The sequence below is a fragment of the Pituophis catenifer genome, unplaced genomic scaffold (assembly GCF_029215685.1).
Source record: "Pituophis catenifer annectens isolate HBS135680 unplaced genomic scaffold, rPitCat1.0.hap2 SCAF_4, whole genome shotgun sequence".
Taxonomy (NCBI): Eukaryota; Metazoa; Chordata; class Lepidosauria; order Squamata; family Colubridae; genus Pituophis; species Pituophis catenifer.
The window spans coordinates 39,776,263-39,802,248 of NW_027256884.1; the positions used below are offsets into that span (position 1 = coordinate 39,776,263).

Sequence of the window (25,986 nt, forward strand, 5' to 3'; positions counted from 1 at the left end):
TCTGATGCAGACCAACGGCCCTGAGCCACGTGTGATGCAAGATGAGCCCCCCATCCGTGAAGGCTGGCGTCTGTAGTGAGTACAAGTCGGTCGTGATTCATGAAGAGACACCCCTTGTCGAGAGAAGGCGATGTCCACCAACCTAGCGATCGCCTGACTGAGAGTGGAACTTTGACTGTTGACATGGTGTGAGCTTGGCGTTTCTTTTGAAAAGGAAGCAGGAACCACTGCAAGTGGCGAGCGTGAAGGTGTGCCCATGGGACGATCTGGACGCAGGAGACCATCTTGCCTAAGAGCTTGAATAGAGTGGCCAATGGAACTGATGGAGTTCTGCGAATGAGAGCTACTAGGTCCCTGATGTCTGACCGTCGTTCCAAGGTTAGGTAGACGGTCCCCTGGGCTGCGTCTATGATGGCGCCAAGATGTGTGATCCTGGTGACTGGCACTAACTGACTTTTTTTGTAGTTGACCAAGAACCCATGGTCGTTCAGGGTTTGAATCGTGAGGTGTAGGTCGTGTAAGGCTTGCTCTTGAGAGTGAGCCTGAATCAGAATATCGTCCAGGTAAGCCTGGATTCTTACCGGTTGTTGTCTCAGGTGAGCCGCCACCACCGCCAGGACCTTTGTGAAGACCCTTGGTGCAGATGCCAGTCCGAAGGGAAGAGCCCGGTATTGAAAATGCTTTCCTGCATAGCTGAATCGGAGATACTGTCGATGCTTTGGCAGGATGGGAATGTGAAGATAAGCCTCCATGAGGTCTATGGAAACTAGAAAATCGTTGGGACGAATCCCTTGAAGAATAGAGGTTAGTGAACACATTTTGAATCTGCGATACACTATGTATGAGTTGAGATTTTTTAAGTCCAGAATGGCTCTCCACCCCCCTGACCGCTTTGGAACTACGAACAGGATGGAATAATACCCCTGTTTCCATTGATCGTGGGGGACCTCCTCTATGGCGTGAATCTGTAGTAGGTGCTGAACTGCTTGGTTCATTAATTGACGTCTGGATTCGCTTTTGGAAGTTGGACATTGAAGAAAGCGGGATGGAGGCCTGGAGAGAAATTCCAGGGGGAGGCCGAATTTCACAACTGAAAGAACCCAAAGGTCTGAAGATGACCTTTCCCACCTGTCTGCAAAGAGGGACAGGCGACCCCCTACTGGAGGATTTGGTAGTGAGTCACTTACGACTGCGGGACTGGCGGAAACCAGAACCCCGAAAGGACCGTTTGGGCTGGAATTGTCTGCTCCTGTCCCGAAAATATTGACGGTCCGAGGATCGATAGGATCCCTGAAGATATTCCTGCCTGGAGGGGCCTCCCTGGGGGTAGGAACGAAAGGAAGGCCTTCTGTAATATGGAGAGGGTCTTCCTTCAGCCCGTTTGTATGTTGAGGGCAAAATTTTTCGCTTGTCCCGTGTCTCTACAAGAAGAGGGTCAAGTGATTCCCCAAATAGTTTGTTTGCAGAATATGGAGCTGCAGCCAAGCGCCATTTGGCCTTAAGGTCAGCAGGCCATTGGCGAAGCCAGAGCATCCTGCGGGCTGAAACTGTAGAGGCTAAGGCTCTGGATGCAAATTTGGCTGAATTCAAGGTTGCATCAGCCGAAAATTGAGTGGCAGCAATGATTTTATTAATATCCTGATGAAGGCGAACCTCACTGGGGGGTACCCTTGCCTGTAACTGTTGAAGCCAAAGGATGGTAGTTCTATTAAAAAATGAGGCTGATGAAGCTGATTGAATTGCCCATGCCGAGGCCTGATGGTTCTTTTTAAACAGAAATTCTAACTTTTTGTCTTCTGGCCTTAGACCTTCAGAAGTATCCCCAGTTACGTATGAAGAAGAAGAGGAAAGGGCCGCTACAGGACTGTCTACAGGTGGAACTTGCAAGAGTTGAGCAAACTTTGGAGCAACAGCATAATATTTCTTATCTGAACCATGTGCAGATGCCATGGTTGCAGGCCCAGCCCACTGTTTCTTTACCACATCTATGAACAGTTGTGGAGTTGGTACATAACAAAGTTCGGGGGGGGCTCAGAAAAAGGTCCCTGTAGTCCACCCTTTTGAGCCTCCTGCATCTCTTGAAAGTATTCATCTTCCTTTAAGGCGGCTGTTAAGCGAGCCTTATGCAATAAAGACTTGAATTTATTGGGGGGAAATAATCCTGTAAAGGCAGGTTGATCTTGGATTATCCCCTCATCATCTGATAGGTCAGAATGTCTCTCTTCCTCAAACACAAAGGCTTCACTAACTCTGGAGGCTGCAGGAGAATGAGAGCCAGTAAGACTGACTGCAGGAGAAATTCTAATACGGGCAGATCGCTCTGAAATAGCAGAGCCAGAGTGGTGACCATGAATATTGGCTGCCATTCTAGAAGCAATGGCCTGTTCAATCAGAATTCTCAATCCTTCTGGCACATTTTTTAAAGGATCTTCGGGGGTTAGCACAGGCATAGAGGATTCACCTGTTGAAGCAGCTGCAGCTGCATGGCCACCAAATACAGGAGTTGCAGGGGTCATTAATTGACTTGCAAAGGGGTTTTGCAAATTGCTTTGGTCTTGTTGAAGAACATTACCCTCTCCCTCCGAAGACCAGGCCTGGCTAACAGTTGAAATGGGAGGAGGGGGGGTAGATGGGGGGGTGTCCCCTTACCAGGCTCAGTTGCAGGCACCTCACTAACTTGCTTTTCTAGAGATTTATGCCTCTTTGTTAAATCCTTCTCCTCAGGTTTAGAAAGGTGCTTGCGTTTGGAAGTTGATTTCTTCCCAGTGTACATAGTATTTTCCTCCCCATGGGAAGAGCGATCTGCCATCTTTAGTATACTCACTGCGACCACGATGTCGACTGGAGAAATAGCTTTTGGTTTCAGTTTCGCCACGTGGTTGAAATTTGAGATGGCAACGACTCTGGCGTTAAGCACGATGGCTGCCAGGTCACACTTGAGCAGGAGGAAACTCTGCTCCGGAGGTATCTGTCTAGGCAAGCCTAGAAACGGACCTCCTCAGCGCCCCCACAGCCACGATGAGAAAAAAATAAAAAATACTGGCTGGAAATGCCACAGGGGGAGGCAAGAAGAAGCTTGCTGCCCCCCCCAAACTTGCAGACTCGTTGGTGGCAAAGCGGCAAAAATTTTCCTTTTAAAATTGCCGCGGCGCTTCAATTAACCGCTCTACAGCTGATCAGCGGTTTTGGGATCGCTGTAGCGTGGGCGGCGGCCCGATTTGGCGATTTCCCTTAAAATTAGGGAATCGCTATTATTGTTGGTGGTATTGTGGTCTAGGGCCCCTTAAACAATCGTTGGTGGGATAGATCAAAAAAATCCCCCCCAAAAAAGACTGGAAAAAGAAAAAGGAAAAAAGTTCCCTTTTAAAATGGGGCTTTCACAATGGCCGCCGCCAGGAGCGAAGCAAAGCCTGCAGCTTAGGACGCTCTAGCAAGGCAAAACCGGCAGGCTACAATAGAAGGGGGGAAAAAATTTTAAAGGGGAAGTAACAATTTTAAACTAGAGAAATAAAAGGTGGTCAAAAAGACTTACAATTCTGTGATATTGAACAGACCTGGGCTGTATAGCCAGATCTGTAGGAGATGTTTCTCTCAGGCCGACTGAGTCTAAACTGAGCATGAAAGGGGCGGAGCAAGGGGAGTGGTCAAAAATTATGACTCAGCCAGCATCAGATCCGACTGATACAACCCTCATCTGGACAATGTCACACCCTCATCAAGGAAATGAAGGAAGGTTAATGAGACCATTAATTAATAATTATAATTAACATCATAATCAACCACCTGGCTCATTTCTACCAGGCAAATTTTGGCAAGCATAATCTCAGAAGAGATGGTTTTGTGCAGTTTGTAAAAACTCAGAAACAAGTCCTAATGTATTCAATGAATATCATGCATTTTACTATAGCAAAAGATGAGACCTTGTACATATCATACACGCCCTTCTTGTGTGGGCAGAAAAAAAAATCATCTTTAGTGAACTGAAAACATGATGAATTGAGTGGCTGGTTTTGCTAAAGGGCACAGTACTGTGGCACAAACCTTCCCCCAAATCATAAGTGACAGCTTCCTGCCATCATGACAGATTTACAGCATTCAGCATTTAGTCTTAGTAAAGGGATAGATGGAAAGCAAAACATTTATCTACATGATCCAGAGGTAACAATTCATTAGATCTGTCAGAGCCATATCTTTAATGAAGGTTTAGCTTTATTAATATTTCAGCTCAAACCTAATTATGAAGTTATTTTGCACAGATGAAGTATATAAAATGAAACAATTGTATCAAAGTTCTATGTATATCTTTTCAACAGGAACAATGGCATATGACTAAAGCAAACTATTGCCACCTTGTGGTCCAACTGTCCCAGTCTACTTTTATTCTAAATAGTGTTTTTCACCTAAAAGGGAAAATGCTGCAGAGTGAGTCCATTTTAAATATATACTATGGTTTTCTGGTATCTGGCTCCATTTAAATAAAATAAAATATACTGCGATGATTTGTATTATTGTTAGAGATAGCAAGCATCTGAAGCAGATTTTAATCATATGTTTTAGTCAAATGAACTATTCATTTGGAAGATGGCTGGAATGTGCTTTTGTTTTGACTGAAGTGCAATTCCCTCACTGCAGCTGCAAGGCTCAGTTCCCCATCCCCCTGCCTATGGCAACTCAAGAGCAGGTCAAGAATGCTTTGTGAATTTTACACATTCATTCATTTAAATTTTTATGCCGCCCATCTCCCCTATAAGATGATTCTGGGTGGCATATCCATTAGCCCGGATTGATCCCTTATGGAATATTTAGAAAAAGACCTGCTAACAGCTACTGGGAAATTCTAGTTGTTGTTGTGCTATTTAGAAAACATATTTAGATTTCCAACACATATTCCTTCTACCAATATTAGCAAAGTAGACATTGTAAAACACAGAAGAGCATTAGAAATATCTAAATTTATGAACTGGTATAGAAAACATGACAATCAGGCTCACCCTGATCTTGCTTGTGTTTTGCAAAGCCTTAAAGGCCTGTTTTGCTATTGAACCTGGAGCCCTGATTATATGGGTGAGCCTGTTTCTGGGTTGTATTAACTGAGAAGTTAATTGTAGGTTGTTTGCTGAGCTGCTGTTTATTTATAAATTTTTTAGGATTTTTTTTTCTGTTTATGTTAGTTTTCCAGATTCAGATATTTGAGATGGATGGCCATATACATTTAATAAATAAAGTAGAATCGCTTGCAAAAAGTAACTTATTTTATTAGAAATCAGCAGGAACCAATACTAAGCATAGAAAAAAATGACTCTTTATAAAATTTGCAGGTGGTTAACATTGGGATGAAACTAATTTGCTTATTTTTAGTATTATATTCATTATTGTACTTCTGTTACTTTTTTTAAAAACCTCTCACCGCTTATAGGCTGAATGGTCATTCTTCACACTGCATTTCATATTTTTCAGCTCATCTAAAACAGCAAACATGTTGATAAATTTTCCAAGAGTGATCAAATAAGCTTCAGATACAAAGTCCTTCCTCCTTTCTGCATGACACAAACGTTTCACCTCTCCACAGAATCTTTCAATGGCATTTCTCTGTGCATAAAAATAAATCCATATTTTAAAAAAACAGCACAAAGGGCAAGCTATTTCCCTCTTAATTGCAAGTACAATGCCAATAGAACCAGACTATATACGCAAATTGCATTAATCGGATTTTTCCAGACACATTTAAACACCTACTCTTTGTGAGACTTCTTTATTTAGAACAATATAAAGTATCTATCTTCTATTCAACAGATATGGCAGGGACCATACCAGAATAGGAGCATCAAAAAGGTTGGGCGGGGGTTGGACAAAGAGATCATCTATGCTAGTAATTAATAACTATTTACCTGAAAATACATAAAATTCATCAGCTTGGTGACCTCTGGTTCAAGTACTTCCACAGTTTTTTCATAAATTTCCACTCTGTTAGGCTGCTCATTACATTTTACCTGAAAAGGAAGAAAAGTTAAAGGAAAAGACATTTCCAATTTTAAATCATGTTCTGACATATAATATGGTTTCATTTTTAAACACAACCTTTTATACTTTTTTATTAGTAATAACAGTTTTCACAAATGTTTGATTTCATAAATATTTTACCTGAGTGATGGTTTTTAAGATTGATGGATTATATAAATAAAAACTTATTGGGCATCTTCTTTTCCTGGAATCGGAGCATATATCTTTCAGTCCCAAGGATCTTATACACACCTAGAAACTGACCAATTCTTTCTTCTTCTTCTTGTGCCATATCCATCATTGGACGTTGGCAATCATGTTGGTGATCCTATTTTAATCAACAGCCACACAAAAAAGTGCTGTTGAGTTTTGTCCAAACCAGTCTCTTAGATTTTGAAGCCATGATGTTCTTCTTCTGCCTGGACCTCATTTGCCTTCAATCTTTCCTTGGAGGATTAAGTGAAGTATGCCGTATTTTTCCGGATGTCGCATCACATGTCCAAAATATTCTAACTTCCGCTTTTTTATGGTTTGGAGATTTCCCTTGGCTTTCCTAGGGGGCTTACTTTCCCAGAGGGCTTACTAACTGACTAATTACTTTGCTGGAAATAAGAGATAGCAATATTGATTTCAATTAATTTATTTCTCTTCTCAAAAATGATACTTTTTTGTAACTTTTGGAACTATCAGCAAAGTAGAACACATTTCATCAAATTCAACAATGTCCAATTTATGTTTTATTTTTTAATGGAAATTCAAGAGTTTTTCAAAAAATGTTTTGGTCACTCCTACACAATGTAGGAGCAATGTAGGAGCACGCAGTTGGTCTTTTATGATTCTTATAACGAACAGAAAATGCCATTGTCAAGATGTTAAGGCTGTATCTTTTTTCCTCTCATTACTAGGTTATAATAATATAAAACTAGTTGGAGGAAAAGAGAAATTCACAAAGGTAACCATTTCCATAATAAAAAGAATCAGGCATGCTGATTCAAGTAAAGAATCCTCAAATGAACTTGTCTAGGACTAGAGCAGCACTAGAGATGTTCTCCTATGCAGGGATGTGCTTTAAAAGAAAAGTTATCCCCAAATGATGAAGAAACAAATATATTTGCAATTTCTTGGACTGCAGCCAAACTGTAGCAGCAGATAGGCTGCAAATAGATCTAAGTGTTTAGTCTGTTGGATTGGCAAACTGAAGGAAATAAATTGTCTTCTGCTCACTGGGGCTGAAAAGGGAAGACTGAATGATCAAGAATGTATGCTCAGAAGCAGAGTTTCCCTAAACCATTTCTTCCCCACATATCAAAGAATCTATAAACTGTGAAAAAGAATTGTCAACTGGAGATTAAAAAATAGGGGGAAACACTAAATTTTAAAAGAAGTTTGTGTATACTGCTGCTACTCCAGTGTAATTCTATTTCTTGGCTAAAAGCCTGTGGATAGAAACAATATATAGGTGAGTAAGAAGAGCTCCACCAGATGTTAGCATCTATCTGATCCTGGCTGACTTTTAAGACCTAAGCAGGAAAGAACTGGATTACTACTGGTTTACTACTTGGATAGAAGCAGCTAGGCAATTCCAGGGTTGTAGGCTAAACTTTTTTGAAAAAATCTAAAAGCCCAAAAGCAGCAGTAGCAAACTACTTCCATACTGTTGTGACCATGAAGTCAACACTTCATGAGGAGACTGAAAATGGAGAAATCTGAGGAAGGAATCCCATTTGATATTATTAGAATTCTTCAAATTTAAAAGTGTGAGTATATGAATGTGAAAAGTAGCAAAAGAAGAGAGATCATAAAACATGATTTTTCTCTCTTCAGAATGGTTTTACAAATAGTCAAAGAGAGATTAAATTGGGTTGATTTCAAACATCAACAAGGATGTCATTATGTGGATTTTGCATTCCAAAAGATTGCAAGACAGTTTTTACTTATTCTTGAACCCAAGATTATTCCACATATTTTCTGTTACTAGAGAAACATATTGGAAAGGCTCATGCATGTTATCTCTTAGAAACATGAATGATATATTTTTGGCCCTGAAAACAATAAAGGGCACTTTGGATCTGCTTCGTAAACAAAGAGATGTCTAGTTAACTGATATTCCCAACATCTGTGCAACTGAGAAGGCGAGGGATATGGGGAATCTGCTTTTATGTTTGTCCAATGCATTTCTAGTTCAGTTCTTCCATCTAAACTCAGTGGTTTTAGCAATTATGTCTAAAAAGCCTGAAATGATTAATAGGTCACTGAAAGCATTTATGCGTGGTAAATGTATTATTAAGCTATACAACAATACAACCTATAAGCAAAAAGCTCAGAGACTGACCCATTTATAGAAGATCTCTTACTCTTATGCAACTGCAAGGTAGTATTTATCTATAAGTCTCTATGGGACATTATAGTAATAATCCTAAATTATTCTACCTGCGGGATAGCTCTTGAACAGCTTCTCCATGTGTATAGCATAACAGCATATTCTTGACCTTCTTCCAACATTTCATTCTGCAATAAAACCAAAGCTAATATGTAAGGTATAAAATACAGAAATGATCAAGCTAACAAACATGAAAAAAATGAAAATATTTTGCACTATTTCTCTAAATCTTAAGCACAACAACAAGAAAATGTGCTTCTTAATTAAGTTAGAAGACCCAATTCTTCCACAAATCTTATTTAAAACCAGATCTATTAAGATAATTATTACTGTTGCAAACAATATTGAGTATCCTGTCAAAAAATGAAAAGGGGAAGCTTGTTAGTATGCTGAACTAGTATGTGCCTAAGGCAAAATTATTACTTTAAGCAAACTGACAGACTTGTCTAGCTGAAGTCTGTTTCCTCTCCTCCGTGTCCGCATTCTGCCTGCATTGCATCATCCAGGGGAGCTGCATCCGAGAGAACTTGGCAGTGCCCCGGACCACAAAATCGTTTTTCATTTGTTTGCACAAAAGGTGGGGAGGTGGAGGACATCCGAGATGTGGACCTGCTAATGCGCAATCCCCAAAGGGCCGGATTGTGGGGTGGTGCAGCCCTCTAAGACAAAACAGCTGGTTTCCCAAGGTTTTTTGAGCTTAGCCTAACATGCGAATAGAGGCGTGAAGCTAGACTGGCTGCATATCTGCCTGGCTGCCATTAGGAAACCAGCCAGGGCTAGCTGTCTGTCCCCAACGGGGCGCTCTCCAGCGGTGAGGAATGGCTGAGAGGGGCGGGGCCGGGTGAGTGATGTCAAATTGGTCATGCCCACCCAGTCACATGACTGCCCCACCCCGCCTACTCAGCCTGTCACTAGGGTAGAGAACCAGTTGTTAAAAAATTTGAAGCCCACCACTGCTGAATACCTTATTTCTTTCTACTATAATCAAGCGCTACCTGAAGGAAATTCATTATGCTACAAAACATGTCTACTGTTGCTGCTGTAAAAACATTAAAATCTAATAGAAAAATATATTTACCATACTAGAATGAACAGTTGCTTGTTCAATATATCTTGCAATGCCTGTGACAAATGCATTCCTGTCTTCGAAATTGGTGTTGAAGTTTGGCTGTATGGAATGAAAAATAATCCAAAACAATGAATAATCATGAAAAAAATGATTCAGCTGTGTTAATCTAGAATACCTCTAAAGTATTACATTTTCCAGCAAATATTTATTTTAACAAAAATCATACCTGATAAAGCAATGATGACGGAGGGGGCTCAATGCATGGTTGTTGATCCGGAAGTGGCAATTCTTCCAGGAGATCTACATTGGACAAAGCATCCTCCAGAGTAACTTGGGCAGTCATTCTGATTCTATAAAAAAGAAGGCAGATATTTGAAAAATCATAACAGATTTATTTGATAAATATGGAAATTGGCAGTCTAAAAAATAGAGTCCCTTTTAACAGAGAAAACTCAACCTGCCTTCACCCCCATTCACTGTTTGAAAATAGTTTCATCATAACGTAGGAAGTATTTAATACAAATATTCACTAATTAAAGATGACAATCGAAACATACCATGACTATCACATTGAAGAAGAAAAATCATAATCCATATTGTCCAACTTAAAATAACAATATAAATTTCTAAAGCTATAATAAATAAATGTACCATGTCTCACATAAATACACTGTGGTTAAACGGTTACAAATTCAGTAAGCAAAAAGCAACCAAACCACATTATACTGCATATTAATGCAATTTGTGAACTACATCATACAACTGCCTAGGATAAGTACAGATTTAGGCAGTAGAATGATTACATCATTTTCTCAAGTAACAAGCCAATAAACAATCTAATCCTTGGGCTATTTCTATAATTCAAACGTAGAAAAATGCAATAGTCACCTAACAAATCAATAAGATAAGATTCTATTTTTTTTGCTCAGTTTTTTATTTCATTCAAAAGATTAAAATACAAAATACAAAAGAAATAATTTAACAAGAGACAAAACAAAACTAGACAAAAATATTTTAAAATATGAACTAGGACAAAAACATATATTATCCCCTAGTTGAATAATGACAAATCTATTGCAGCAATAATAGCTTCTCCCCTTACAAAACAGCTCCAAAATTTGCAACCCAGTTGACCTGCCATACATTACACATATAAAAAACAGTTAACATATTCATGAGACAAATTAAAGTTCAAAGCACTCTGTTAACAGTCTGTTATTGTAATTTAGTTATAGACTACACAATTTCTTATTTATCACAAATCATCCCGATCATTATATCTGGTGAAACACCTGTTTGGTTCCTAATAATGAAACCCTTCCTTAGGTTTTTAATTGGGACCTTTCCCAACAATTGCATCCCATTTCTAAAGTTCATAAGTCTGTGATGTAAATATCTCTGCCATATCCATTGCTGAATAATTCTTCTTGACAACACAATATTTGTCTTGCCAAAAAGTCCAGTCCATCCTTCATCAAGTCCATTATCTCAGAATTTTTTATATTCATATTCTTTTAATCTTTTTTGCAAGATATATATTTTTCAAACCAAATACTTTCTTCTTCACATCTGACACCAACAAATCAGGTTCTAATTCACCTATGGCAAATCAAGTCCCACTATTATTTCATGCTTTTGGATATGATCTTTAGTTTGCACAACTGTTATTGACCCATCACATTTTTTGTTTATATTTTCAAATAAAACCTGTAAGTTGGAGACTATCCTTTTTTCAATTGATTCCCCCAAAAATGTATCTCCTTTTGGAGGCATGAGAAACACTGTGTTCTTTCTTCAAGGACAAGAGAAACAGATAAATCGTAACCCAGCATCCACAGGGAGTGGTTCCCCCCATCCCAGGCTTAAAGAAAGAGGAATTTTCCTATCAAAAATTAAGAGATAAATATCAACGTTCTTCTTTAAAAAAAAAAAAACTAGAAAGAGCAAAATTTCTAATGTAATCCTGTGTAAATGTAGGTCCAATGGATGACCTTCACTGCCAAAAAATTTTTTCACCGCAAACCTCCTTATGATTAAAAAGTATTTGGGAATTTAATAGTAAACAGTGAAACATCAGGAAAATAAGTTGTCCATCAAGGGGTTATAAAATAGGTCAGAAGTAACTAGTCATAATTCAAGAAATTGTAAAGCTGCAAAAAGTGCATTTAAATTAAAATCCAGGCATGCTTAAGGAAAAAAAAAAAAACAACTGAAGGGAAAAGGTGACCTTCTGACTGAGAATTGCTGCCATCAAGACCCCCTCTCTTCTCCATTGGTGCACAATTATCCAAAGGTTGTCTTGAATTTTTCCTAGTTGCTTCTTCAAAAAATAGGAAGCAGATCCACCAAATAACCAGTTTTGGTGGTGAAATCAGCTGTTCATCAGCAGGAGAAAAAGAATTACCTCGGGGAGGACCAATAAGTTTCTATTTAATTGGGGAAACAATCAATAAGATTCTATTTAATTGGGAAAGCTTTTAGTTGCTTTGACGTTACTTGTAGCTTTTAGAAATAAACATTGCAAATGTGTTCAAAATACAATTGTCCTTGAACTTTTTATACAGGTAAAATTATATCAATAAAAATTGTGATTAGAGATCACAATTGGGACCAGCAACCTAGTCATTAAGTGAAGCAACTAAGTAAAATTGCAACTGTGCTTATGATCTTACTTCAGCTTTCTTTGCTTTACAGACCTGTGAAGGTCATGAATATGAGGATTGCCTGTACAGTATAAGTTACTTTTTCATCGTTGTAACTGCAAACCAGTTGCTAAATGAGGCTATTGCTAAACGAGTTCTACCTGTATTTCCTGTAATTGAAAAATGGGAAAATGCAAACCACAATTAATATATTCCCTTGAGAACTGAGAAACCAAACTGAATATGAATATTTATAAGTACCTTCAGAATAAATGCTATCTTTCAAGTTCTAACACCAGTTCAAACCTCTGCTATTCTTCAAGATATAAAAGAAACAGTATAGTATATAAATGAAGACTAATATAAGCAACATTCAGAGAACATGTTAACCTCAATATATGTAAAGCTAATTTGTGATTCAACTTAAACCTTGACTCAACTGTGATTAAAGTGGATCATTTAACTTGATTTTACCCAAGGTTTACTGCAGATTTACTTACTAAAACCTTGGCACATTAAATGGTCCCAATCTACAAAACAAGAGTTACTTTAACGTATTATTTCTTCTCCTGATTTTGTTTAATACTCCGCTCCCCTCTTAGGACTGATTACAAAAACCCCAACCAAACGGTTTTTCAAGCAAATTACTGTACAAGATTTGTTAAAAACAAAGACAAATTAATAAACAATAAGCAAAGACACTAATTGACAGCCAATAAGTAGTTCCCTACAAATTGAGCATTTGCTTTCTGGGTTCTCCAATATTGAATCCAAGGATATGCAAACTCTTCATTCTGAAACATTTAAAGTGAATAATATTATAAAGCAGTGTTGTAAATGTAAAACTGGATGTACTGCACATTTTGGAAGATTTGACATTTTGTTTCGGAGCTGTTGTGAGTAGGCGTGCAGGACATGGAGGCAAAATGCCTCCAAAATGCTGCGAAGACTGTACATCAAACTCAAAATATAAGTTTTATACTTTTGATTTGGATGTTTTATAAAATCAAAATCAAAAATCCAATATGTAAAACAAAAAGTTACACACAGTGCTATGCTAGTTTAAGCTTACTGCTATCAAGAGAACCAAATCTAGTAAATGGTGAGTAAACTCATGTAAGTCACACAAATAGTTTCTTAGTATGAATAATAAAATTGCAATTATTTCATGTCCACATAGTTCTGCAAAACTGCTATCAATTGTCTGTTAGTTTTAGCCACATGAATTTTATATAAAAAGGAACATTTGAAGAGTTCTTTTTAAGAGATCAGCATTTGCTGTAAGTTCCCTATTTTTGGTATAAGGAAGCAAAAACAACCAGTATCTGACAAAAATAGTCAAGAGAAAAAGCACAAATGCTTTAATTCAAAAGAAGGTAGCGCAGGGATGGGATTCAGCCAGTTTAGACCGGTTCCGGCGAACTGGTTATGATTTTGTGCAGTTCAGAGAACCGGTAAAATCGACCACCGGCTGGACCCACCCCCCCACCCCCCTATATATTATCTTTCCTTTGCCATCCGGTCCAGCTAATCTCTGTGCCTCGCCCGCTCTGCTCACCAAAGGTAAGCATGCCACCTGCTCGCCCTTCGCCTTGGGTTGGGGCCCAGGGACATGCCATTCCCCAGCTCCGGCCTTGCCCCGGAGCCTCTGCCTGCTTGCTGCCCGCCTCGGCCGGGTCAGGGAATGCACCATTTCCCAGCTTCAGCCTTGCCCCAGGCCTCCGCCTGCATGCCACCGCCCCCCTCTGGCCTCAAACTACCAGACGGTTCTTCTTAACTGGCTGCAGCGGAAATCTTGCAGCTGTACCTTGCCAAGGCTTGGTCATTCATGGAGACGCTCCATGTGTTCTCTGGGTCAGCAGCTGCTTCTCTCCACTGCTGCTCTTGCTGGGAGAGAGAGCATCTCTTGTGCAATTTAGCAGCTGTGAACCACCGCTTTCCTCTAAGTCCCATCCGGAAAGTGCATAGCACAGAGCACAGCCATGTTGAATGCTGTTTCTCTGTGCCACAGCATTTTCCAGATGGGAATTAGAGGAAAGCGGCGGCTCACAGCTGCTAAATTGCACAAGAGAAGCTCTCTGCCCCAGAAAGCAGAGATGGAGCGGAGCAGGCCCCTAAAGGCTGCTCGGTCGACCCTCGATGCGTGGCGGAAGCTGTGCACACGCACATGGACACGCACTCACATTTTTGGTGAACCGGTTGTTAAATGGGTTGAAACCCACCACTGAGGTAGCGTAGTAATATATTGCTCAGTGTTGTTTATTTTAAATTGTTTGAAATGAGTGGCCTTATTATTATAAATTACATTGGCATCAGGTAACAAAAACTTTCCCCTTAAAGATGACACCTACATCAATTCAAAGCTAGTTCATAGATGCGCAACAGTTGGGGAGGCAGAGGAAGTATGCAGGCTGAAGCTGGAGGAAGCTCACATGAAGTCTCAAGGGAGTTTCTTCTTAATGCAGATCAAGACTATCCTCTGCCTCTTGTCAGCCAAGCTAATTTGCAGACAGGCTTATTGGTCCACCAGGAGGCCCATATTCAAAAATAACTCAAGTGACAGGTCAACAGATTCAGTGGATGAACTGCAAGAAATTTAGAGACATTCATTTCTGATTCACTGGTTGCATTTAGTCACTTACACTACAAGGCAAAACTAGTAAGATATTTGTCAATTTCACACCAGCTCCCAAATACATGATGTCAGATCTCAAAATGTTTACAAGCAAGCAAAAACACTCCTTCTTTCTAAAAATATAGTTTCTAATCCAGTCATCACATTGATACAAAAATTTGTACCCTGATTTCATTATAACTAAAACTTGCATCAGATACACATCAGTTGCTGAAATTATTCTATAATGGGTTCTTTCACTTTTCTATAGTAAACCTATTTATAATAAACTTGGTGCTTGTTTATTTCTAGATCAGCTTGCAAGAAACCTGACATCAAATCTCTTATGTGCAGCAATAAAATGCAATGCTGACAACAAATGGCCTCCAGCACTCACAAGTATGCTACGGGAGCGGGTCCCCAACCTTTTGGGCACCAGGGACTGGTTCCATGGAGAGAGGTTTTCTGTGGACCAGAGGGGGCCTGGTTGTGTGTGCTGTCTGTATCCCGGGGATGGGTCTGTGATGCCTGCATCCCAGGGATGGGTCTGTGCTTGTTTGCAAGGACCGTTTCTGTAATGCCGTGGACTGGTGCCAATCCACGGACTGGGGATTGGGGACCTCTGTGCTATGGAATATACAAAGCATCACCACAACTCCCACCTCAACAGTAGTAACCAGGCCACATGACACCCTTATCAGCAGGAAGAACTGAAAACCTGTAATGTAGTCATTTGGAATAGAACCAGCAAAACATTTCTGACAGAACTTGGCTCTTTCCCAGTTTAAACCAATTACCTGTGAAGAAAGGGTGTGTGTGTATATATGTATATATGTATGTATGTATGTATGTATGTATGTATGTATGTATATATATATATATATATATACAGGTCTACTGCTTCTTCAAAAGAAGAAAACATGTATTTAAAAACAGGTCTAACACTCTTCCAAAAGAATGCTAGACCTAGGTATGTAAGAAACAATGCATAGAGCATTGTGAAATACCTGAGCAGGCACCTCTGTGGAAGTTAGGAACCTAACTTCTCCTGCAGCCTAAATCAAAATATCCATGGAAAGTAACCAGGAACAGAGGAAAGGGAGTGTTCCAGCAACAATTAAAGGTATCCAGTAGGAGTTTGGTGGATCCCAGCCAGACATCATCAGGAGACATTCATTGTTCATATAGCAAGACCAGTTGGGAGAATAGGAACAACCCAATTTGTAATTTGAAACAGCTAAAGAAAAATGTGAGCTAGGAATGAGATGAAAGCTGCACTATGAGGACATGGGACATGTCATCTAAAACCACTTAAGGGCTATCTACTGAAGACCTATGATCAATCAATCAGAATAGAGCTGGAAGTCCCTGGGAGGTCTTCTAATCCAGCCCCCTCCTTAAGCAGGAGACCCTATACCATGCAGACAAGTGACTGTCCAATGTCCTCTAAAAACCTCCAGTGATGAAGTACCCACAATTCCTAACAGCAAGCTGTTCCACTGGTTAATTGTCCTCACTGTTAGGAAGTTTCCCCTTAATTCCAAGTTGATTAGTTTCCAACCATTGTTTCTTGTCCTTCCCTCTGTTGCTTTGGAAAATAAGCTGACCCCACTCCTTTTTGTGGCAGCCCCTACCCTTCAGTTGCAGAAGAATTAGGAGGAAAAATAATGTGAGACTTTAAAAATGTAGAAATGTAATCACTTTATATAATTATGCCCAGTTTTTAGAAACCAAAGCCATTCCTCCTTGATTGGATACAAGTGAATACAAGTGGGGGGGAAACAGCAAAAGTAAGACAATGATTAAAATGTTTCCCTGTGGAATGCTGATTTTCTAATTGCATTCAGATTTTTCTTTTCACTTATTTTACCTCATTTGCTTATCAGAGGAGCACTAAAAAAATAAGGTTACCTATCTACTGTTCACTAGTACCTGCCACTGTATTCTTATATATAAACCACATCTCAACTGTGCTGTTACAATGTAGTTTATAAAGAGACATTTATGAAAGAGATACCTTCAAAATATAACTTACAGAACAAAATTGAACTTCTAATAGTACTCCATCTATTCTATTATGTAGTATATAAATTACTAAAATTCTCCTGTCTGTTTATAATTTTCAATTGGGCAAAATGGTGTATAACAGGGCAAATGGGCTAACTTAAAGAATGTATCCAAATACAGGACACATTATTCCCATTGGATTGAAATTTCAAAGATCTTCACACCATTTATATTGTCAAAGTTGTGGTCAATTCAGCACTGCTACAGTCAGCCATGGTCACAGATCATAATTTCCACTGTTTCCTGCTTTCTACAAGCAAAGTCAATAGGAAAGCCAGTAGGAAGTCGAAAATTGCTCTCACTGCCACTGCTCTTTTTGCTAGACAACCTAGTTTGTCTAGTTTGATGCCAAGTTAATGTACTTTAGTTTCTGATTCGGTCTGCAGCTAATATTTTAAGAAACACCTATACCATGTCTCTGCTGCATCTGAAGCACAATATAAATTGAGTTATAGCCTTTCCATTTGATGAGTAGGCTTTAAATTAGCACTCTTTTAAATAACCCCACAACATTTTATGCAGTTAAAAAAAATGTACAAAATTTCACTCTGTTCAAAACAAGATACACAGTATTTTAGTTAAGAGCATTTTAGCAGGCCAGGATGAAGCATTGGGAAGAATCAAGATAAACGCTGAATTTTTTTTTAGTTAACCTGATTAAACATGATTGCTTCTTACATATTTATACTTTATCACACCTTAAGACAACTGTTAATTATACCAGAACCAACTATAATTATACCAGAACCAAAGCTTTTATTCAAGCACTTCAAAAGGATGAAAGAGAGCTTGTCATCCAATCTGAAAGCAGAAAGAATGGATACTACTAGTTGCAAATGACAAGTCCAAAGGAAGCCAATTCTGTAAGTAATCCAGAAAACCCTTTCCATCTATCAGAAAAAGCATCTACAGTTGGGAGAATTTTCAAGGAGGGAAAGCAGACCACCATTTTAGAGCTCAATCCAACAGGCTGTTTCTTCCCTGTTAACACAACTGCCATATGAGAAGAGGAAAAGCAACTTCAAAGACTGCTCCAACTATGCACTTCACATCTTTCTTCCACAGAGCTATCTGCCATGCTACAGTATGTTCTGGGGGAAGGTTTTTGATCATTTGTAAATATACAGACACTTTTTTCTGCCTAATCTTCTGTAATCAGGTAAACCGTTCTTCTGAATAAATATGCTTTTTTTTTTAATTAGGTAAATCTTTCTTCTGCCAAAATAAAATAAATCCATATTAAGTGGATGAGTGACTTTGGAGCAGTCCTACTCTCTTAACCCAACAAACAATACAAAGCTATTGGGGGGGGAGGAGAATGGAGAAGTACACTATGTACAATGCCTTGAGCGTCTAGAGGAAAATGAAATATAAATATTTAGAAACAAATTCTGAAGAAAATCAAACACTTATTGCAAATAAATATTCATAGTAAATAAAAACTTTTACTGCAAAATAAAGACCATAAGAGGTTCAATCAACTGCTTCTTCCACTAGGTTTTCCTATCAGAATCTGATAGGAACCATCAGAACTGAAACCAACTGTGAAAGAAAATCCACATAACAACTAACAATGCACATCTATTGCATGAAGACTGTGGTTAAAGCTACTCTAAAAATTAGTTTCTATATTAGTTTAAGGGCTGAAAGTAACTATTCCCTTCACCATATTTACCACAAATCTGTTATCTTATTACAAGTACATGAGAATTTATAGTAGCTTCTTATATCTATATTTATCAATTTTAACAGTGCATTGCTGACTAAAATACAAATAGCAAAGAAAAATAGAAGGTATTTGTAAGTTACACAATTTTGCAATTTAAAACTTAATAACAGTCTTGTTAACTATGCATATCCATAACTATGCATAAAAAAGCATACAAATCTATAGTGCAAGAAACTGATTACTGCAAAGGCAATTCTCAAAAAAGAAGCATTTCTTCAGATGTTGATTACCAACCTCTTTTTCCCAAGCCAAGCTACTTTAAACATTTTAATTGTTTCTGATACAATCACATGTAAAGAAAACATGTTGTAATTGAAATGTAAAATCCATGATAAAAGCAGTTGCTTTATTAAGTCAATTTACTTGAAGTTTCCAAAATTGTCAGTTAAAGTAAGAAATAAAAGAAGGAAAGCCAGCAAATGTTGAAGGTATATCATCTGCATTTCATCATATGTTGTGCTCCCAATCTACTACATATGACCCTAGAAGCTAGTCAACCAAACTACCAACTATGATATCCTTTAGTGCAAATTGAAACATATTAGCTTTAGGTTCAATATATTATAGAAAATTGATCAATTAACTAATACAGACATGATTTGCAAACATAAGCCTGAAATATATTTGCAACTTTCAAATACCCACTGGATTACATCTACTTCCTCCCACACTGTAAACATTAGCAGATTATTTCCCACTCCCTCAATGAATTCTAATTAGAAGTATAAATTATGTGCATTATAATAATAGGAAAGTTCATTCCCAGTCTTTAATGAACCCTTATTCTTAATAAAAAGACACTCGGTCGTCAAAACTAATGAATAAAATCTGTGGATTGGTTGGTAAAGAATTCTGAATTTATTCATAAATCTGAAGTGAGATCGGCTGAGATTTCTTTCAAACTTCGGGAAAAACGCGATTATTCAATTACTCTACACTGCAAATTACGGCGAACTTGAAGAAAAGGCACCCACGTCTGAATTGTTTCAGATGGATCGCAACTTCAATAAGATGCAGCGCTAAGAAGAACGCCTTCAGTTGTTCCCTTTCCACCACAGTTTCTAGTGTGCAACCTTCTTTCTTCCCTCCTTCCCTTCTTATCTCCCCAAAGGCTGTTTCCGACACCGGGGCTTATCCCATTTAAACGACGATGCTTCCAAGGCCGCACCTCTGCACCGAGGCTGGGCTTGTTCAACGCAGCCCCTTCGGTATTCCTCCGCGCTGCTCCTAGCACAAACTTATTAAGCGCCGCGGAAGAAATCGGCATTTTATGTCCCGGAAGCTTGAACTTTCACGGAATTTGGAATTTGAGGGAGACCCGCCCAAATCCACGAGAAGTGGGCCGCCCCGGTTAGGCCGCGCCAGTGGAAATGAATGCATTTCAAGTGTGCGCGGCCACCTGCACGCGAGCCGCCCTGCAGGGACGCCCACCGCCACACAAATGAAAAGAAGAGCCGCCTGGCGCGGGGTCCCTCTTCTTCTCGGACGGAAAGCGGAAGGAAAAATCGATGGAAGTTTTTCTCACCCAGCTTCGTGCCGAGGAGGCCCTGTGGGTTTCTCCTCACGCCCAGAGATGCAAGCCGTTCCGAGGGACGGCCTCACTCCCCCTTAGGCCTCACTCCCCCTTCAGCTCTTGCCCCTCGGGATTACCCCCGCGCTCCTTTCCAGGGCCGCCGGACGCTCGAAGTTTCCTGCCTGAGTCAAACCGGGAAATCGTGCAAGGAAACACCCTTCCTCCCACTCCGGCTCCTCCCCCGTCCCGACAGAAACCCTCGGCCATCTCTTTCGGAAGCAAGTCAGTCCGCCCAGGGAACTATCCGCGGCTCCTCCTTCGAGCGACGGAATTCCCTTCTGATCTTCACGCCAGTTTTTAGTAGAAGAGAGCGGAGCTCCCAAGGCTTCTACTCACAAAGGGGGAAAAAAAAGTTTGCTTTCTACATACGTGCAAATACTGTCACCTGTGATCTCATGAGGTGAATTGCCACCCCTGAGTCTTTATTGAGAGAAAACAGAAAGCCAAGTAGTAACAGAAGTTAGGGTGTCCTGTTTAACCTTAAACTGAAGTTGCAAAATTTGACTGATACGAGGTAGTCCTCGATTTAACAACGGGGGTGAAATGCTCCCGGTTCGGACCGGATGGCCCAATCCAGTAGCCGTGGTGGGTGGTTCGGAGAACCGGTAGCAAAAATCCCTGCCCCCCCCCATGTCCAGCTGAGCCGCACAATCATCAAGAGGCTTTTTTTTTAACTTTTAAAAGCATTTGTTGGAAGAAACATCCTTCTAGGTTCTGCTCCAAGTGGGGAAAACAGACACTGGAAACATGGAGACTGCTTGGAAAGATGGTTTAATGGTGGACAGGATCACATAGCTTGAGTTCCTGAACAGAAAAGGGGGCAGATACAGTAAATCCTCGGGTTTTTATGCTCTCTCTGGCTCTGCATTTCTTGGGGCCCCAAAAGAGTATCCTGATTGGTTGTCAGACTCCCAGGGGGTGGGGGCCTTGCTGGCTGATGGTCACATGTGCTTCCCAGGTCACATGTGGTGAGTTTCTGCTGCTATTGTGTAGAGGGCTAATCCTATCTTTGGCAATTCCTACTATGGCTCTGCCTGAAGGAGGTAGATCTTTGTTATGTAGAATAGACTGGCCCAGGCCTTAATGGCCCATTGACAAAGGGTGGGGGGCAGGAAGGTGGGAGCTGCTTTGTCTGTAAAATATGCTTCTCATATTTCTCATCCAGGGAAATATAATATTCTGCCTTTTTCATATTTCCTAAAATATTTCACTCTTCCAGGAAAGGGGTGGGTGCTAACTTCCTACAATCCCTACTCTTTTTTTTTTCAAAACGTGAGTTTTGAAACAAGTTCTTGGCAAAAGATTAAAATTGATCACATCAGGGAGGCTTAATGGGTGCTTTTAATTTTCTAATGCAAAGGGGAGGCATTGATAGAGGCAACAGAAAAGGATTCCTTCAGTGGCTTCCAAAAGCTTTCAACCATGAAGGTCTAGCAGCCAGGGAAAAATTTCTGGTAAGAATTTTACAGTATCCAATTTTCCATGCCAATTAATTTCAGACTTCAGATATTACTTTCTGTGAGCTTCCAGTCAGGTTTCAAGCAAGCACATGTCCCAAAATTTTTTCACAGCCATAGTTTTCCTTTAAATTACAGGCTGCCCATTTCATGGGTTGGTTACTAAACCTGCCCTAGCTCTTACTTTGGTGCATCCAGGATTTGTGAGTCCAAATTGAGGTTAGCCAGGGTACAATATCCATTCTTTTTTTTTTTTTTTTTTTTGGTGTTACACATAATGAGCCCTGGGATTCTACTCATGAGACCACCAGTGCAATATATCTTCCTTTACTGGGCAACTGGGCAGCATCATTTGTGAGTCACAGTCAGGGCTTGGGTTTTGGAGATCACTTTTCTGCTATCTCTTCAAGTGAGGGAATTGCCTGAGGGGTATTGCTTCCTTCCCCATGGAATTAGCAGGGAGGTATGACTTCTTGGGCTTTTAGTGCTACAGAGCAAAAATCAATCTAGGAGAAGCTTTGTGTGGAGGTAAGTGAAGGAAATAGTTTCAATCTAATTCTGAATGGTGTGTCTCTCTGTGTGTGCATGTGTATGCAGCTACTTTTACAATACAGGCAATACAAACATTTTGGGCATATTTCTCCTCTCCACCAGACAGAAATCTAGAGTGTACATAACTTGCTGTGGCAATCACTCTCAAATACAATTCTTACAATAAACTGATTACAATATAAATGAGACAAGAAAGAAAACCTTACAATGAATTTCCACCCTCCCCCCATAGTCTTTCCAGCTGTCTTCTGGGAATTGAAAAGAGTCTTTTGGTCTTTACTTGTACATCTCAGGGTCTTTTCTTTCATGTCTGCTGGATAGCATGCTTGGTGGTAGGGCTGGTCAGTCAGGTTTGGGAAGATCTGCTCCACTCTGGTTGCTGTGATGACTTTCAGTGGAGGATGGATTCAAACCCAATTTCTGGTTCAAACTGATGGAAGGTCTCCTTTGGAGGCAGCATCTGGATCCATGTGCTCTGCTTCCACAGGTTGCAGAGTCCTTTGTGCAGGGCTGAAAGACATTAGAACAGGGTCTCCTCCCCCCTTTTGTGGGTAATCTTCTCAGGAAAGGCATTGTAACAGGATTACAGATGGGGGGGGGGTAGATAGCTTGCAGAGTTTGAAAAGAAACAACACAACAGTATTGCAGTTACTAAACAGATAATGCAGTTTCAACAAAATGGAGACACAACAGATAAGAAAAAACTGGATTCACATGCTTCAGGAAAGAGATGAACAGGTAAACCCATTTAAACACATACAGTAAATGCAAGACTGATTTTTTTCTTGTAAACAAACTTAAAACGTTTCCTCATAAACTTGAGTTGTTACTTTAAGATACAGAGAGGGAAGGAGAAAAAAAAAACAGAAATGAAATGAAATGCTCTCTTTAATCTGTGTTTGTTGGCCAGACAAACACAGGGCAAAGGCTCTTTCCTTCTTTCTTTTTTTCTCTCTCTCCCATTTTTCATTGTTTCAACCTTTTTTTCTTTTCTTTTCTAACAATTTAAAATTTTTGTCTCTAGAGCTCAGATACATTTTACAGTTACAATTACCTCGAGGGCGCACAAAGACTTAGACACACACACATAAAGAGAAGAAGGACAAAGAGAAGAAAGCAGAACTCTGAGATTTCACACACACTGATCATTCCCACATAAATCTCAGTTAAATTAGGGAAGGCACAAATCTTAAACATACCACATGGTTGCATAGAAGACAGAGAGACAAACAAACAAACAAAACAAGCAAACAAAACAAACAAAACAAAACAAAACAAACAAAAACCCCCAACATTCCTATTTATATATTTCCCTTTTCTTTTAAGTACCTTTATTTAGCCAAATTTGTCTCCCGGTGTTATCTCTTAGCAAAGCCCATTTTTGACACAATTTTCCTAACTTCTTTTTATCCATGCCCCTCAATACGGGCACCCGCCTGGCGTCCCAGGCCACGAGCACTTCATCTACTGGGGTCCCCGCCACCCGCGAACTATCGCTACCCATGACCCTGTCTTTTCGCCTGAAGGATCACTTCGGCTTAGCCGGGTGGCACGCTCTCAGTTTTCAGAGGAAAAAGCTCTGGGAAGGACTTCGATTCCCTTGCGAAGTATGGACCCCTTCCTCCAGGGAATCACCACAACTTTTCGGATCCAAAAAGGGGATCCGCGAGGACCTGCTGACCCCTGCAGCCAGGTGTGGGCACCTCCTCTTACACACACACACGCTCGCCCCGTGTCTGGGCTGGACAAAACCGGGTTTCCCTTTCACAATTTTATTACCACCCCTTCACACGCTTGGCTTTCACTCAGCTTCCATTCCTTTTAAACACAAAGTTTCACATTTGGCAACCCCCCCTTGCTTTCTCTATCCTACCGGTCATGGCTCGGTGGAGCTAGCAGTAGGCAGAGGTGCGGCTAGAGGTCACTCAAAGAGGTGAAATCAGACTGTTTTCCAGGTGGAATCCCACACACACACTTCCTCCTTCCCTTACAGAAGGTCCTGTGCTCTGGCAAAACCCCCATGCTCTCCAGACTGTTAGTCTTTCTGCGGCTAGGAAATGCACAGAGGAAGCAAGATCCAGCTGTACTTGGGAGAAGGGCCTTCACTCACACACACGCAGGCATACACACATTTCCCATGCTTTTTTCCCATGCTTTAAAATTAAAATTTAGAGGTACTCACCTTCTTTCCAAGCAGCCTTTGAGCTCAAACTCAAAACCCCTTTAAAACCTAATTCCAAATGGCCAAGGTCCAGGAAAACATACCCACAGACTCAATGGGTCTGCTGCTAGCAAGGGAGGCTTACCTGGGCCTGGTCCATTGGTTAGGTTAGCTTGGAGTCCCACTGGCTCGCCAATTGTTGGAAGAAACATCCTTCTAGGTTCTGCTCCAAGTGGGGAAAACAGACACTGGAAACATGGAGACTGCTTGGAAAGATGGTTTAATGGTGGACAGGATCACATAGCTTGAGTTCCTGAACAGAAAAGGGGGCAGATACAGTAAATCCTCGGGTTTTTATGCTCTCTCTGGCTCTGCATTTCTTGGGGCCCCAAAAGAGTATCCTGATTGGTTGTCAGACTCCCAGGGGGTGGGGGCCTTGCTGGCTGATGGTCACATGTGCTTCCCAGGTCACATGTGGTGAGTTTCTGCTGCTATTGTGTAGAGGGCTAATCCTATCTTTGGCAATTCCTACTATGGCTCTGCCTGAAGGAGGTAGATCTTTGTTATGTAGAATAGACTGGCCCAGGCCTTAATGGCCCATTGACAAAGGGTGGGGGGCAGGAAGGTGGGAGCTGCTTTGTCTGTAAAATATGCTTCTCATATTTCTCATCCAGGGAAATATAATATTCTGCCTTTTTCATATTTCCTAAAATATTTCACTCTTCCAGGAAAGGGGTGGGTGCTAACTTCCTACAATCCCTACTCTTTTTTTTTTCAAAACGTGAGTTTTGAAACAAGTTCTTGGCAAAAGATTAAAATTGATCACATCAGGGAGGCTTAATGGGTGCTTTTAATTTTCTAATGCAAAGGGGAGGCATTGATAGAGGCAACAGAAAAGGATTCCTTCAGTGGCTTCCAAAAGCTTTCAACCATGAAGGTCTAGCAGCCAGGGAAAAATTTCTGGTAAGAATTTTACAGTATCCAATTTTCCATGCCAATTAATTTCAGACTTCAGATATTACTTTCTGTGAGCTTCCAGTCAGGTTTCAAGCAAGCACATGTCCCAAAATTTTTTCACAGCCATAGTTTTCCTTTAAATTACAGGCTGCCCATTTCATGGGTTGGTTACTAAACCTGCCCTAGCTCTTACTTTGGTGCATCCAGGATTTGTGAGTCCAAATTGAGGTTAGCCAGGGTACAATATTAATTGGCGAGCCAGGCAGGAGTCGTGGGCATTCAGCGAAGGGCGAGGATGAATCTGGGGCATCGGCAAAAGAGGGGAAGCAATTCCAGACAGATCTGCCAAAGCTGGGAAGAAGCTGTTGGAAGAAACATCCTTCTAGGTTCTGCTCCAAGTGGGGAAAACAGACACTGGAAACATGGAGACTGCTTGGAAAGATGGTTTAATGGTGGACAGGATCACATAGCTTGAGTTCCTGAACAGAAAAGGGGGCAGATACAGTAAATCCTCGGGTTTTTATGCTCTCTCTGGCTCTGCATTTCTTGGGGCCCCAAAAGAGTATCCTGATTGGTTGTCAGACTCCCAGGGGGTGGGGGCCTTGCTGGCTGATGGTCACATGTGCTTCCCAGGTCACATGTGGTGAGTTTCTGCTGCTATTGTGTAGAGGGCTAATCCTATCTTTGGCAATTCCTACTATGGCTCTGCCTGAAGGAGGTAGATCTTTGTTATGTAGAATAGACTGGCCCAGGCCTTAATGGCCCATTGACAAAGGGTGGGGGGC

At 40.4% G+C, this 25,986-nt stretch overlaps 1 protein-coding gene across 1 annotated transcript in view; it reads right to left on the reverse strand.

Annotated features, from left to right (window-relative positions):
* Positions 1-20,225, reverse strand: part of CYFIP1 (cytoplasmic FMR1 interacting protein 1) — a 58,458-nt gene extending 38,233 nt beyond the window's left edge. Inside the window, exons 1-6 of the mRNA XM_070943394.1 lie at positions 20,027-20,225; positions 9,676-9,799; positions 9,459-9,548; positions 8,431-8,508; positions 5,889-5,990; positions 5,408-5,589 (exon numbers count right to left, since the gene is read on the reverse strand). Coding sequence (XP_070799495.1) covers positions 5,408-5,589; positions 5,889-5,990; positions 8,431-8,508; positions 9,459-9,548; positions 9,676-9,792 — 569 coding nt within the window. The 5' untranslated portion in view covers positions 9,793-9,799; positions 20,027-20,225. The remainder of the gene's footprint in view (positions 1-5,407; positions 5,590-5,888; positions 5,991-8,430; positions 8,509-9,458; positions 9,549-9,675; positions 9,800-20,026) is intronic.
* Between the last annotated feature and the right edge of the window lie 5,761 nt (positions 20,226-25,986).